The 16,462-nt window shown below is 44.7% G+C and overlaps 1 protein-coding gene across 3 annotated transcripts in view; it reads right to left on the reverse strand.

Annotated features, from left to right (window-relative positions):
• Nucleotides 1-16,462, reverse strand: part of CBFA2T3 (CBFA2/RUNX1 partner transcriptional co-repressor 3) — a 53,676-nt gene that overhangs the window by 19,582 nt on the left and 17,632 nt on the right. For all 3 annotated transcript variants that reach the window (XM_073659180.1, XM_073659181.1, XM_073659182.1), the window contains exons 2-3: nucleotides 6,194-6,340; nucleotides 1,357-1,598 (exon numbers count right to left, since the gene is read on the reverse strand). In XM_073659180.1, coding sequence (XP_073515281.1) covers nucleotides 1,357-1,598; nucleotides 6,194-6,314 — 363 coding nt within the window. In that variant the 5' untranslated portion in view covers nucleotides 6,315-6,340. The remainder of the gene's footprint in view (nucleotides 1-1,356; nucleotides 1,599-6,193; nucleotides 6,341-16,462) is intronic.

Genomic DNA, 16,462 nt, shown 5'->3' on the forward strand with positions numbered 1-16,462 from the left:
AATAAATGCTGCAAAAACATTTCTTGCTTTTTTGCACTTTCTATGCGTGAAATAAACGCTGCCGAAACATTTCTTGCTTTTTTTTTGCACTTTCTATGTGTGAAATAAACGCTGCAAAAACATTTCTTGCACTTTCTATGTGGGAAATAAACGCTGCAGAAACATTTCTTGTTTTTTTGCACTTTTTATGCGTGAAATAAACGCTGCCGAAACATTTCTTGCTTTTTTTGCACTTTCTATGTGTGAAATAAACGCTGCAAAAACATTTCTTGCACTTTCTATGCGTGAAATAAACGCTGCAGAAACATTTCTTGCTTTTTTTTGCACTTTCTATGCGTGAAATAAACGCTGCAAAAACATTTCTTGCACTTTCTATGCGGGAAATGAACGCTGCACAAATATTTCTTGCTTTTTTTTGCACTTTATATGCGTGAAATAAACGCTGCAGAAACATTTCTTGCTATTTTTTTGCACTTTCTATGTGTGAAATAAACGCTGCAAAAACATTTCTTGCACTTTCTATGTGGGAAATAAACGCTGCAGAAACATTTCTTGTTTTTTTGCACTTTTTATGCGTGAAATAAACGCTGCAAAAACATTTCTTGCACTTTCTATGCGGGAAATGAACGCTGCACAAATATTTCTTGCTTTTTTTTGCACTTTCTATGCGTGAAATAAACGCTGCCGAAACATTTCTTGCTTTTTTTTTGCACTTTCTATGTGTGAAATAAACGCTGCAAAAACATTTCTTGCACTTTCTATGTGGGAAATAAACGCTGCAGAAACATTTCTTGTTTTTTTGCACTTTTTATGCGTGAAATAAACGCTGCCGAAACATTTCTTGCTTTTTTTGCACTTTCTATGTGTGAAATAAACGCTGCAAAAACATTTCTTGCACTTTCTATGCGTGAAATAAACGCTGCAGAAACATTTCTTGCTTTTTTTTGCACTTTCTATGCGTGAAATAAACGCTGCAAAAACATTTCTTGCACTTTCTATGCGGGAAATGAACGCTGCACAAATATTTCTTGCTTTTTTTTGCACTTTATATGCGTGAAATAAACGCTGCAGAAACATTTCTTGCTATTTTTTGCACTTTCTATGCGTGAAATAAACGCTGCAGAAACGCTGAAAGAATTGAAGGCTGCAGATGTAAAAAATGCTGCAATTCTCAATTTCAGCCAGGAAAAAAAACAAAAACAAGAGAGTGGATGAGATTTCTGAAATCTCACAGCTTTTGCTGGTACTTTAAACAGCAGATTTTAATTTGCATAAAAAAAGCTGCAAAAAAAACCTGCTGTATGTGAACAAAGCCTAAGTCCAGTCTGGGATGCAGTTTTTCAATCTTGCACTTACCACAAGCCCGAGCACCAGTGCACGTACGCGTTCCCCGATCTCTGGAGATATATCACTGCCAAACTGCTGTAAGGTGGTCAGGAAGCGCTTGAGTTTGCTCAGCTGACGAGCGCCGCAGGCCGGGGGTAACTGCTGATTGGTTAATGCGGCAGAGGATGATGCTGAGGGTCCATTGCTGAAACCATTGGGGGTAGACGGTGCTCCGTTGATGGCGGTGGGAGAGTGGCTGCTCCCGTTCATCACTGTAAGGAAGAGTCATTAAGGATTATTACTTCACGGCGCTGCACAGTTGCACAACCCGACGTGATATTTATAAACCACACGTTACATTCCAACCCAAAATCCCACCCAAGATGCATTTCTTATACCCACGTATAAGAAATGTATTTGTATTCTAAACAATCTCAAGATTTTTATATTATCTCTCCAAACGCAAGTGCACGACTAAATGGCTGCCTTGCATAGTATAAAAAAAATCTATAATAATATAATTGAAAAAAATATGCAAAAATTTAAAAAAAAAGTGCATAACATTTTGGATTGTTTTCTATCGCTTCTACAAAAGATTTAATTGCAAGGAAAATAAAAACTCGTATTTTGTCCATAAAACAAAAATTCGCACATTTTCCCCCATGCATCATATCCATATCCACGTGTCTCGCAAATCCAAATTTTCTGCTATTTGATCTGCATGCAACAGAATGGCATACAATAGAAGGGCTTCCATGGTCTCATAGTCGTCACTTACCTTTCCCGGTATCTCTACCCCTATCCCTATCGCAGTCTGCTCTCCGAGCACTGACACACTGGCACCGAGTGCAAACTGAGGGGCGGCCCACGAAAGAGCAGCCCAAAATAACCACATGCCCACAACTGACAGGTGGGATCCCAAAGTGACACAGGGTATGTGTGTGTCCGTCTCACATGCTCTCTATGTATTAGAGCTGCAAGGGGATAAATGAAGAAAACAGACTATATGCAGAACGTCAAAAACCCACCACGGCCGCCGCACAATAATAAATACAAACGCGTGGATTACAGGCACAAAAAACACACACATTAGGGACGCGGATTACGGACACGCATACACACACATGCATCTGTTCCTCTTCAGCTTAAACTAAAACCCATCAGATCAGAAGCTTCCACGACCCAACATCTAATTAGACAACATCTGGCCAAAAGATGGCAAAAGCTCATGGACCTGTCGAGAGGCAATGCTGCAACGTACGAGAGTGCAAGAGTCATAATTGTGGAGCAGGGATGTCAAACTCAAAACATACGGAGGGCCAAAATTAAAAACTTGGACAAAGTCATGGGCCAACCAGCATACAGTATAATGGGCCCCACATAGTTCTCCATACAGAAAATTGGGCCCCATATAGTCCTCCATATAGTATAATGGCCCCACATAGTCGGCTATACAGAATAATTTTGCCACATAGTCTTCCATACAGTATAATGGCCCCCCATAGTCATCCATACGGTGTAATGGCCCCACATAATCCTCTATACAGAATAATGGGCCCCACATAGTCCTCCATACAGTATAATGGTCCCACATAGTCCTCCATACAGAATAATGGGCACCACATAGTCCTCCATACAGTGTAATGGGTCCCACATAGTCCTCCATACAGTATAATGGCCCCGCATAGTCCTCCATACAGTGCAATGGGCCCCACATAGTCCTACATACAGAATAATGGGCCACACATAGTCCTCCATACAGAATAATGGGCCCCACATAGTCCTCCATACAGAATAATGGTCCCACATAGTCCTCCATACAGTATAATGGCCCCAGATAGTCCTCCATACAGAATAATGGGCCCCACATAGTCCTCCATACAGTATAATGGGCCCCACATAGTCCTACATACAGAATAATGGACCCCACATAGTCCTCCATACAGTATAATGGGCCCCACATAGTCCTCCATATAGAATAATGGGATCCACATAGTCCTCCATACAGTATTATGGGCCGACATAGTCATCCATACAGAATAAGGGGCCCTACATAGTCTTCCATACAGAATAATGGGCCCCACATAATCCTCCATACAGAATAATGGGCCCCACATAGTCCTCTATACAGAATAATGGCCCCACATAGTCCTCCATACAGTATAATGACCCCACATAGTCCCCCATACAGAATAATGGGTCCCACATAGTCCTCTATACAGTATTATGGGCCCACATAGTCCTTCATACAGTATAATGGCCCCACATAGTCCTCCATACAGTATAATGGGCCCCACATAGTCCTCTATACAGTATTATGGGCACCACATAGTCCTCCATACAGAATAATGACCCCACAAAGTCCTCCATACAGTACTATGGACACCACATAGTCCTCCATACAGAATAATGACCCCACAAAGTCCTCCATACAGTATTATGGGCACCACATAGTCCTCCATACAGAATAATGGCCCCACAAAGTCCTCCATACAGTATTATGGGCACCACATAGTCCTCCATACAGAATAATGACCCCACAAAGTCCTCCATACAGTATTATGGGCACCACATAGTCCTCCATACAGTATTATGGGCACCACATAGTCCTCCATACAGAATAATGGCCCCACAAAGTCCTCCATACAGTATTATGGACACCACATAGTCCTCCATACAGAATAATGACCCCACAAAGTCCTCCATACAGTATTATGGGCACCACATAGTCCTCCATACAGAATAATGACCCCACAAAGTCCTCCATACAGTATTATGGGCACCACATAGTCCTCCATACAGAATAATGGCCCCACAAAGTCCTCCATACAGTATTATGGACACCACATAGTCCTCCATACAGAATAATGACCCCACAAAGTCCTCCATACAGTATTATGGGCACCACATAGTCCTCCATACAGAATAATGACCCCACAAAGTCCTCCATACAGTATTATGGGCACCACATAGTCCTCCATACAGAATAATGACCCCACAAAGTCCTCCATACAGTATTATGGGCACCACATAGTCCTCCATACAGAATAATGGCCCCACAAAGTCCTCCATACAGTATTATGGACACCACATAGTCCTCCATACAGAATAATGACCCCACAAAGTCCTCCATACAGTATTATGGGCACCACATAGTCCTCCATACAGAATAATGGCCCCTAAATAGTCCCACATAGAGGCAGTGGTTCTGGTGTCGTGGGCTAAATAAAACCACCCTGTGTGCCAGATTTGGCCCACGGGCCAGAGTTTGACATGTATGTTGTAGAGAAAGGACCAAATATGCCAAACTTGACCTGTCTCAACAAGGCACCAAGCATGGAGCACACAGGAGAAGCATCAGCCATCATTAGGAAAGGCTTTTTTTAATGGAACCATTTGTGGTCAACTCTTAAGTAAAATCGCCGAAGAGGGCGAGCAATCAGAAGATAGACATCATACTTATAACCAACAACGTCAAGTAATCACAGCGGTCCTATACTTATGCACTAACTGAAGATGGGTTAGAGGACAGTCAGTCACCGGTCTTGAAATTACTTCGTCCATGAAAGGGTTTTTCCCATTTTCATAGATGGATATTGTGGGATAGTACTTGTAAAAACAAGCACTTTTGCAATTTACTGTTTATTAAAATTTTCAGCCGTTCTTGAGATATTAACACTTTTATTTTGTTTACAGCTCGTTGCCTAGGAGACCGACCACCACCTCTGTCAAGCTTATAAGAACTGCACTGATGCTGACTGGGATTAGGAGGTAACAGCACGCTGTAGTGATTCTGAAAACCTTCAAAATTGTGCTTACAAGCTCTATAAAAAAAAGCTTGTAAGCACTGTACTTGTTCTGCTGTCTAGCAGCAGTGGTCGGTCTCTAAGGCAACGAGCTGTAAACAAAAGAAAAGTGTTAATATTTATAGAACGGCTGCAGAATTTAACAAGCAGTAAAATGCAAAATTGCTTTTAGTTACAAGGACAATACGATGATACCCATTTATGAAGATGGGAATAACCCTTTACATGGCGTAATAAGGCTATAAAGGAAAGGAACTGTCATGTGAGGTCTCTCGTTGTGTCCTAGATTGGGAGTATACAGAGCCGTCACATATGAGGGTAGTAGATGTGATTGCAGCTCAGGGGGCATTTTGTGAGCCACTTGGCACACAATCCATCCAACTCTCATCCATGCAACGCTCATCCATGCAACGCTCATCCATGCAACGCTCATCCATTCAACTCTCATCCATGCAACTCTCATCCATGCAACTCTCATCCATGCAACTCTCATCCATGCAACTCTCATCCATGCAACTCTCATCCATGCAACTCTCATCCATGCAACTCTCATCAATGCAACTCTCATCCATGCAACACTCATCCATGCAACACTCATCCATGCAACTCTCATCCATGCAACTCTCATCCATGCAACTCTCATCCATGCAACTCTCATCCATGCAACTCTCATCCATCCAACACTCATCCATCCAACACTCATCCATCCAACACTCATCCATCCAACACTCATCCATCCAACACTCATCCATCCAACACTCATCCATCCAACACTCATCCATCCAACACTCATCCATCCAACACTCATCCATCCAACACTCATCCATCCAACACTCATCCATCCAACACTCATCCATCCAACACTCATCCATCCAACACTCATCCATCCAACACTCTTCCATCCAACTCTCATCCATGGCAAACCCAGTGGAACCATTTCTTTATGCCTATATAGAAAATTAGATAGAAAGCCTCTTTCATACCAAGGAATTTGTAAAAAAAAAACACTAAATAAATATATTTCCTTAGAGGAAGAATAACATGCTATAGAGCCATCTCACTTGTGCTCGGGGTGAAGGAGGAGTTGCGGTTGGCCCCCTGGCTCAGGGCAGGTGATGGAGGGGGCATGTTGGGTGGAGTGGTCCTTGTCTGGGTCTTCACATCAGCCGGGGAGTCTGGCATTGTAATGACCGTATTGTAGAATTTGCCTGTGAAGAAGAAGAAGCGGACGCATGAGTCAAAGGATGCTCGGAGGATTTACATCATCACCTGGAGAAAAAAACCCCCACAAAGTATGTCAGGAGGGATGATGGCTAGAAATTACCATTCAGGTGGAGCGCAGCGGAGGCGGAGACCAGGGGACAAGACAGAACACAGCAGTTAAAGCTATTCCCAAACACCTGCTGTTAGGATCAGCTGTGCCCCCTCCGTTGCCCTCCCTCCTCCTGCCGCGCTCTGCTATTATTAACCCTTGCCTGGCTGCTGGCGCTCGATTCCTTTGCCAGCAGTACAGTCCTGAGGGTTCACTGCAGTTTGAGAGCTGAGGACAGGTGTGTGGCAGCTGCTGGGATCTATCCCGCTCTTCGATGTAACTCCGGCCAAGACCAAAGAAGGGAACATAGGGCAGGAGACAGGAGGATAGAAGTTTGCCAGGGGCAGCCCTTTGCCTGCAGCCTTAACCCATTCTTTCCTGCACCACAAACCATTCTCCCTAGAGTTACTTTCGAAACGTGTCGTGTCTATTGTGTTGCATGGAGCTGTCACAGCAGCATATGGGATTGCGTCCCCGGTGCCGATCTCACAGTCTGTGCCACAGATAGAGACTCCTGTTTGGAGAAATCATTTCTCACCACTGGGATTGTTTTTGCACTGGGTTTTTGACAGATCCCTGGAAAACTCCAGAGCTCCCAGAGCAGGCTCCAGCCAGGAACTCTCCTCCTCTCCTTGGATTATTTTTATTTGCTCTGTAATGGACTGCAGCTGGACAGAATCTGACATCTGGATTCCATCACCCTCCGCCTGGGCAGCCGGCTCCTTGCATACTCACATCCCTACAAATGTGCCACATGCACAGAGAAGGAAGGAGCAAGCGGGAAAAAGAGGGCACCTTCCATCTGTGCCACGCAATCAACCAGAAGTTCCAGCAGAGCTCTGCCAGCTGAGCCTTACAGTTTGTGCCCAGCTGAAGCGACACCAGCCGCCTACATCTGCTCGGACTGGACACAACATGGCTCGCAGCTGCCTCCGCACAATGAGAAGAACTGTGAGAAATTCATTTGGCGGCCATGAAAAATATGCCAACTACATGTAAAAAAAAAAAAAATTAAAAAAAGTTTCCTGGTCCAGCTGCCCAAAAGAAGTGGCGGCGGTGCCAAATTACCCATTTATATTAGACTTTTGTTCTGAATTTATTACAGGCAGATTGCAATCCAATATCAGATTATATCGATAACACAATCTTATCGGAAACTCAGGATATTGCATCTCATGCCCGTGCAACATTGCACTATGGTCTACTGCAATCACCTTGGAGCCTCATCCTTAAAGGGGTTGTCCAGGATTAGAAAAACACAACTGCTTTCATCTAAGGCAGTGACACACCTGTCCGTAGGTTGCAATTCTTTCCTCGTTGCCCTACTTTTATGGAACTAGACCTCTATACTAACAGGGTCTAACTGGTAAAGTTTGTCCTTAAGGAGCCAGACCTGGGAAATAAAATCTGAAAATAACCTTATGACAAAGGAAAAAAACACAGGTGGGGTTGAGGTGACACCTATCGGATCCTAAAAGAGCCTAGTCGAGGATAAAAAAGCCAAACAAGCCTCCATTTGCAGAGCTGTTCGGGGTTTTTTGCCCCTCATCAGTGCAAAATAGTGCAAAGTAAGGGACTGGTTGGATGAGTGAGAAGCCTTTGATGAAGTCTAGATATTGTGGGTGAAGTTCTGCCAGCCGCAGTGGGCAATTGCCGCACAATTTTTGCGCTACACCATCTAGCCGTACACTAAGGATATATGCAGGCATGTTTTTTATAATCCTGTGCAAACCGAGAGCTTTGTCCTTTAAAGCTTTAATCACATTTTCTTCTGTTTTATCTGTTTCTGGAAAAACGTGGTTATGACTGCCATGGCAGCTATGTAGGAAATAACCCAGACCCTTAGGATATGTTCACACATTGCTGAACATTTGGTTAAATCTGTGGTTTAAAGCATTGTATAAGTTGAAATAAGCAGTGAAAATCCGCACGGGAACGAGCACGCCGCTGATTTTGAAATCCGCTGCATGTTCTCACTTTCCAAGGAAAAACGGACATATATAGAAAATATATATAGGCCATAAAGTAGGCCATAGAGTACAAAAGTCACGCACCCCCACCTTCTACAGGGACCATTGGATAAATCCATTTACCGGGACAGGAAACATAAAGCCCGATTCATCACTTCATTTTCGACACTTTTTTGCGTGAATAACTCCCACTTTTTGATTTGTCACAAATTCATCAAAGGGTTTGCACCTTTTTTAAAGTTGTTTTTGGTTCATAAAATATGAACATTTTTCAGATTTTTAACGTCACTGTGACTTTTCTAGATGTTTTCGCCTGATTCCTCAAATGCAACTTTTTACAAAAATTGCACAATTTTTGAATAAATTTATTCCAGATTGCCTCCGAAGTCATTTTTTTATTTGTACGCCTAAAAATTTTTGTGCAAATTTGTGACGTTGTGCAGAAGAATTGACTTTTTGCACTAAAAAGGTGCAAAAAAAAGTTAAAGACAAAACTAAAAAGCGTTTTTGACTTTTTGTAAAATTGATGAACCGCTTGAAGAATTTGGCAACGAATACCACAAGATAAAAAAAGAAAAATAACTTACAAAAAAACCTGCAAACGATGAATATGGGCCATAGTTTTTGCTTCTGTTACTGTTTAGTAGTAGATGTGACGGGTCCACATTATGAATGAAAAGTAGAAAAAAAAGGCACAAAAAATGCACATTAAAGTCAAATAATCTCATTAATTCCTGAAGAATTAATGGTTGGAATAGCAGTTTAGTCCAAAACGTCCGTCCTGTACTGTGTGGAGTTGACAGATCGACCTTATTACTTGAAGATGTGGGGAAGCGGCAAAAAAGAGGAAGAAAATTAACTATATTAATGCAAACAAGTACACGGGAAGAGGAAGAGAGAGAGCGTGAGAAATGGAGATGTGCTGGGATCATACAACCATCTGACAGAGGGTGAAAAATGACAAGTAGGGAGCGTGGGAGGAGAGCAAGGGTTAAAAGATTCCCCCCATAATCAGTCCCACTCCATGCTCTTTAAATGGCTGGAAATGCAGAGCAGATGTTGGGAGGCTGATCCGAGCCAGAGCAGGCTCTGCTCCTAAATAAAGTAAAGTATTCCTGAAATTCAGGACTAAGCCCCGCCAAGAACAACTCCAGATAAGACCCTGAGACACTGGGCTCCATCTGGTCTGTGTTATGGAAACACTCAGTGCAGCTGGGAGCCAAAGATCGGAGCTGGGAATGAAAGAATGCGCATCTTGTAATGGCGAAGACCAGGATAGGCAATACCTGCACACATGTCCCGATACACACCGGCTTTAAAGGATAATTCCACCCACAGAATATTTACGCATTTATGACATCTGCATCCATGTATAATTCCAGAATTAAGGACTGTTTGAAAAGTAATTGCTTCTATGTCCCCTTTTTAAAGGTCCGAAAAGTAAGGACTGTGATGCTTTGCACAAGAGTGCTGCATTCAAACTTGGAAGCCCCACCCAGAGTAGGAGGTAAGGCCCACCCAGAGTAGGAGGTCAGACCTACCTAGAGAAGGAGGTCAGGCCTTGCTACAGTAGGAGGTCAGGCCTACCTAGAGTAGGAGGTCAGGCCCACAGAGAGTAGGAGGTCAGGCCCACCCAGAGTAGGAGGTCAGGCCTTGCTACAGTAGGAGGTCAGGCCTTGCTACAGTAGGAGGTCAGGCCTTGCTACAGTAGGAGGTCAGGCCCACCTAGAGTAGGAGGTCAGGCCCACCTAGAGTAGGAGGTCAGGCCCACCTAGAGTAGGAGGTCAGGCCCACCTAGAGTAGGAGGTCAGGCCCACCTAGAGTAAGAGGTCAGGCCCATCATGAGTAGGAGGTCAGGCCTAAATAGAGTATCAGGTTAGGCCCACCTGGCGTAGGAGGTCAGGCATACCTAGAGTGGGGCGTCAGGCCTACCTAGAGGGGGAGGTCAGGTCCACCTAGAGTAGGAGGTCAGGCCTACCTAGAGTAGGAGGTCAGGCCTACCTAGAGTAGGAGGTCAGGCCCACCTAGAGTAGGAGGTCAGGCCCACCCAGAGTAGGAGGTCAGGCCCACCCAGAGTAGGAGGTCAGGCCCACCCAGAGTAGGAGGTCAGGCCCACCTAGAGTAGGAGGTCAGGCCTACCTAGAGTAGGAGATCAGCCCCACCTAGAGTAGGAGGTCAGGCCCACCTAGAGTAGGAGGTCAGGCCCACCTAGAGTAGGAGGTCAGGCCCGCCTAGAGTAGGTCAGGCCCGCCTAGAGTAGGAGGTCGGCCCCGCCTAGAGTAGGAGGTCGGCCCCGCCTAGAGTAGGAGGTCGGCCCCGCCTAGAGTAGGAGGTCGGCCCCGCCTAGAGTAGGAGGTCGGCCCCGCCTAGAGTAGGAGGTCGGCCCCACCTAGAGTAGGAGGTCAGCCCCACCTAGAGTAAGAGGTCAGGTCCGTCTAGAGTAGGAGGTCAGGCCTACCTAGAGTAGGAGATCAGCCCCACCTAGAGTAGGAGGTCATTCTCTGCCAACTGGCCTTTCTTAAAGAGAACCCATCACTAGGTTTGGGGCCACTAAACCACTAGTTTGCTATAATGCTGCTTGGGATTAGCATTCCACATATGCCCAATGCAAAACCACCTATTTTGGCATTAAAGGTGTTTTCCCCTACTTTAAAAGTTACTGTCAATGAGAACGAGGTGAGGTGATAAAGAAAATGCTATATTCACCTCCCAGACTGGCGACACTCTCGTGCACTCACTATAGTGTAGTCCGCGGGTCCCAGGGCTTCAAAATCTGCAGAGGGCATCATATAACCACTGCAGCCAATCAGTTGCCACTAATCACATTCTGACTGATGATTGGCTGCAACATTCATATGATGCCCCCTCCAGAGCATAGTTTTTTTCTTACCCCAATCTAGTCTCAATGACAACTCTTAAAGTAGGTCAAAACCCTAGGCCTGTTAGAAGAGTCATAGAATCATAGAATGGTAGAGTTGGAGGGGACCTCCTGGGTCATCTGGTCCAACCCCCTGCTCAAAGCAGGATTCACTAAACCATCTCAGACAGATGTCTGTCCAGCCTCTGTTTGAAGACGTCCATTGAAGGGGAACTCACCACCTCTCGTGGCAGCCTGTTCCACTCATTGATCACCCTAACTGTCAAAAAGTTTTTTCTAATATCTAATCTGTGTCTCCTCCCATTTAGTTTCATCCCATTGCTTCTAGTCTTTCCTTGTGCAAATGAGAATAAAGATGATCCTTCTACAATGTGACAGCCCTTGAGATATTTGTAGACAGCTATTAAGTCTCCTCTCAGTCTTCTTCGAGTCCAGGGGCAGTGGACACGTGCATTGTGCAGAAAAAGCCAAGGTTAGTACACCTGGCATACTGGTGGTGTGGTGGCTTCAAACCAAGTGTTTTCTATGAGTTTTTTCCCCCCAGAAATTAAAAAAATTATACAGAGCCACTATTGTCTATGGCTGTTTATGATATTGCAGCTTATCCCTATTCAAATGTAATAAGGTTTAGCTGAATTCTAAGACATAGACCCTGGACTCAATTTTTTGTGTGTCTATAGTCGGTAGTATTTCAGGGTTTAGTGCAGATTAAAGATTTTCATCCTGCTTTACAAAGTATCTCACCTGGCCAACTGTGCTGAGGAGGAGAAAGAAGTCAGTCTGCAGATACGTGCCTCCGGTTTGGCTGATATCCGTAAGCCTCTCATACACATTACGCAGCTGTCAGCGAAACGATCATTCAGCCAACAGCTATCTGCCAGAGACAGTGACACTCGGCTTCTGTGAGGGAGCCAATGCCAGAAAGCAAAAGTGCTAAACACCTGTCCTGACTATCCTGGGCTCCACTCCCTTCTCCCAGGTCCGCTGCCCTCTGTTGCACTCCACGTTGGGTTTTGCAGGTTGCCCGGCGTGGATCTATGACATCATCTCTCTAGACCAGGGATGTTAAACTTAAACACACAGAGGGCCAAAATGAAAAACTTGGACAAAGTTGCGGGCCAACCAGTATACAGTATAATGGGCCCCAAATATTCCTACATACAGAATAATGGGCCTCATATAGCCCTTCATACAGTGTAATGGCCCCACATAGTCCTCCATACAGAACAATGGGCCCACATAGTCCTCCATACAGAATAGTGGCCCCACATAGTCCTCCATACATAATAATGGCTCCACATAATCCTCCATACAGTATAATGGGCCCCACATAGTCCTCCATACAGAATAATGGTCCTACATAGTCCTCCATACACAACAATGGCCCCACATAGTCCTCCATACATAATAATGGGCCCCACATAGTCCTCCATACATAATAATGGGCCCCACATAGTCCTCCATACAGTATAATGGGCCTCACATAGTCCTCCATACAGTATAATGGGCCTCACATAGTCCTCCATACAGTATAATGGGCCCCACATAGTGCTCCATACATTATAAGGGGCCTCACATAGTCCTCCATACAGAATTATGGTCCCACATAGTGCTCCATACAGTATGATGGCCCCACATAGTCCTCCATACATAATAATGTGCCCACATAGTCCTCCATACAGTTTAATGGGCCTCACATACAGTCATGGCCAAAAGTATTGAGAATGAGACAAATAGTAATTTTTCCAAAGTTTACTGCTTAATTTTTTGTAATGGCAATTTGCATATACTCCTGAATGTCAAAGAGTGATCAGCTTAACAGCAATTACTGTACTTGCAAAGTCAATATTTGCCCAGAAAATGAACTTTAACCCCCAAAACACATTTCAACATCATTGCAGTCCTGCCTTAAAAGGAGCAGCTAACATCGTTTGTGATTGATCCATTAACACAGGTGTGGGTGTTGATGAGGACAGGGCTGGCGATCAATCAGTCATGATTAAGTAAGAATGACATCACTGGACACTTTAAAAGGAGGCTGGTTCTTGGTATCATTGTTTCTCTTCAGTTAACCATGGTTATCTCTAAAGAAACACGTGCAGCCATCATTGCACTGCACAAAAATGGCCTAACAGGGAAGAGTATCGCAGCTACAAAGATTGCACCTCAGTCAACAATCTATCGCATCATCAAGAACTTCAAGGAGAGAGCTTCCATTGTTGTCAAAAAGGCTCCAGGGCGCCCAAGAAAGACTAGCAAGCGCCAGGACCGTATCTTAAAACTGTTTCAGCTGCGGGATAGGACTACCAGCAGTGCCGAGCTTGCTCAGGAATGGCAGCAGGCTGGTGTGAGTGCTTCTACACGCACTGTGAGGCGGAGACTCTTTGAGCAAGGGCTGGTTTCAAGGAGGGCAGCAAAAAAGCCACTTCTCTCCAGAAAAAACATCAGGGACCGACTGATATTCTGCAAAAGGTACAGGGAGTGGACTGCTGAGGACTGGGGCAAAGTCATTTTCTCTGATGAATCCCCTTTTCGATTGTTTGGGACATTTGGAAAACAGCTTATTCGGAGAAGAAGAGGTGAGCGCTACCACCAGTCTTGTCTCATGCCAACTGTAAAGCATCCTGAAACCATTCATGTGTGGGGTTGTTTCTCAGCCAAGGGAATCGGCTCACTCACAGTCTTGCCTAAAAACACAGCCATGAATAAAGAATGGTACCAGAATGTCCTCCAAGAGCAACTTCTCCCAACCGTCCAAGAGCAGTTTGGCGCCCAAAAATGCCTTTTCCAGCATGATGGAGCACCTTGCCATAAAGCAAAGGTGATAACTAAATGGCTCATGGAACAAAACATAGAGATTTTGGGTCCATGGCCTGGAAACTCCGCAGATCTTAATCCCATTGAGAACTTGTGGTCAATCATCAAGAGACGGGTGGACAAACAAAAACCAACAAATTCTGGCAAAATGCAAGCATTGATTATGCAAGAATGGACTGCTATCAGTCAGGATTTGGTCCAAAAGTTGATTGAGAGCATGCCAGGGAGAATTACAGAGGTCTTGAAGAAGAAGGGGCAACACTGCAAATATTGACTTGCTGCATTAACTCATTCTAACTGTCAATATAACCTATTGGTACTCATAATATGATTGCAATTATATTTCTGTATGTGATATAAACATCAGACAAACACTAATAAAAACCAGAGGCCAGCAGATCATGTGAAAATATAATTTTGGTGTCATTCTCAAAACTTTTGGCCATGACTGTAGTGCACCATACAGAACAATGTGCCCACATAGTCCTCCATACATAATAATGGGCCCCACATAGTCCTGCATACAGTATAAGGCGACTCACATAGTCCTCCATACAGAATAATGGTCCCACATAGTGCTCCATACAGTATGATGGGCCTCACATAGTCCTCCTTACAGAATAATGGCCCCCCATACATAACAATGTGCTCACATAGTCCTCCATACAGTTTAATTTAATGGGCCTCACATAGTCCACCATACAGAATAATGGGCCCCACATAGTCCTCCATACAGTATAATGGCCCCACATAGTGCTCCATACAGAAGAATGGGCCTCACATAGTCCTTCACACAGTATAATTGGCCCCACATAGTCCACCATACAGTACATTGGGCCCCACATAGTCCTCCATACAAAATAATGTGCCCCACATAGTCCTCCATACAGAACAATGGGCCCCACATAGTGCTCTCATACAGAATAATGGGCCCCACATAGTCCACCATACAGAATAATGGGCCCCACATAGTCCTCCATACAGAATAATGGGCCCCACATAGTCCACCATACAGTATAATGGGCCCCACATAGTCCTCCATACAGAATAATGGGCCCCACATAGTCCTCCATACAGAATAATGGGCCCCACATAGTCCTCCATACAGAATAATGGGCCTAACATAGTGCTCCATACATAATAATGGGCCCCACATAGTCCTCCATACAGAATAATGGGCTCCACATAGTCCTCCATACAGAATAATGGGCTCCACATAGTCCTCCATATAGTATAATGGCCCCACATAGTCCTCCATACAGAATAATGGGCACCACATAGTCCTCCATATTGAATAATGGGCCCCACATAGTCCTCCATACAGAATAATGGGCCCCACATAGTGCTCCATACAGTATAATGGGCCCCACATAGTCCTCCGTACAGTATAATGGGCCCCACATAGTCCACCATACAGTATAATGGGCCCCACATAGTCCTCCATACAGAATAATGGGCCCCACATAGTCCTCCATACAGAATAATGGGCCCCACATAGTCCTCCATACAGAATAATGGGCCCCACATAGTGCTCCATACAGTATAATGGGCCCCATGTAGTCCACCATACAGTATAATGGGCCCCACATAGTCCTCCATACAGAATAATGGGCCCCACATAGTCCTCCATACAGAATAATGGGCCCCACATAATCCTCCATACAGTATAATGGGCCCCACATAGTCCTCCATACAGTATAATGGGCCCCACATAGTCCTCCATACAGTATAATGGGCCCCACATAGTCCTCCATACAGAATAATGGGCCCCACATAGTGCTCCATACAGTATAATGGGCACCACATAGTCCACCATACAGTATAATGGGCCCCACATAGTCCTCCATACACAGTAATAGGCCCCACATAATCCTCCATACAGAATAATGGCCCCACAAAGTCCTCCACACAGTATAATGGGCCTCACATAGTTCTACATACAGAATAATGGCCCGACATAGGGGTGGCGGTTCTGGTGTTGCAGGCCAAATATAACCACCCTGCAGGCCAGATTTGGCCCATGGGCCAGAGTTTGACACGTATGCTCTAGACCTATTTTAGGCTCATTTGGGGACACACTTGTGTCTTGGGAGTGAGACTCTAGTTTTCCTTGTTTGGTGTGCTCCATTATCTGTGTTTCAACTCGCATCCATCTCTGCTGGGTTCCACTCCATTAGTCCATCTGCTTCTGAACTTCCAGTTAGTTCTAGTTCTAGTCTCCATGATTCCACATGTCTTCTTCAAGCTCCACTAATGGGGTCCACCCGAATCAGAGGCTTAGCGGATCCACCTCAACTGGTGAACCATAACAAAAAGGATCTTCCATTGACAATCCAACATTCTGAATCCTTCT

The sequence above is a fragment of the Phyllobates terribilis genome, unplaced genomic scaffold, assembly GCF_046119375.1.
Source record: "Phyllobates terribilis strain yellow unplaced genomic scaffold, ASM4611937v1 Scaffold_13__5_contigs__length_258822181, whole genome shotgun sequence".
Taxonomy (NCBI): Eukaryota; Metazoa; Chordata; class Amphibia; order Anura; family Dendrobatidae; genus Phyllobates; species Phyllobates terribilis.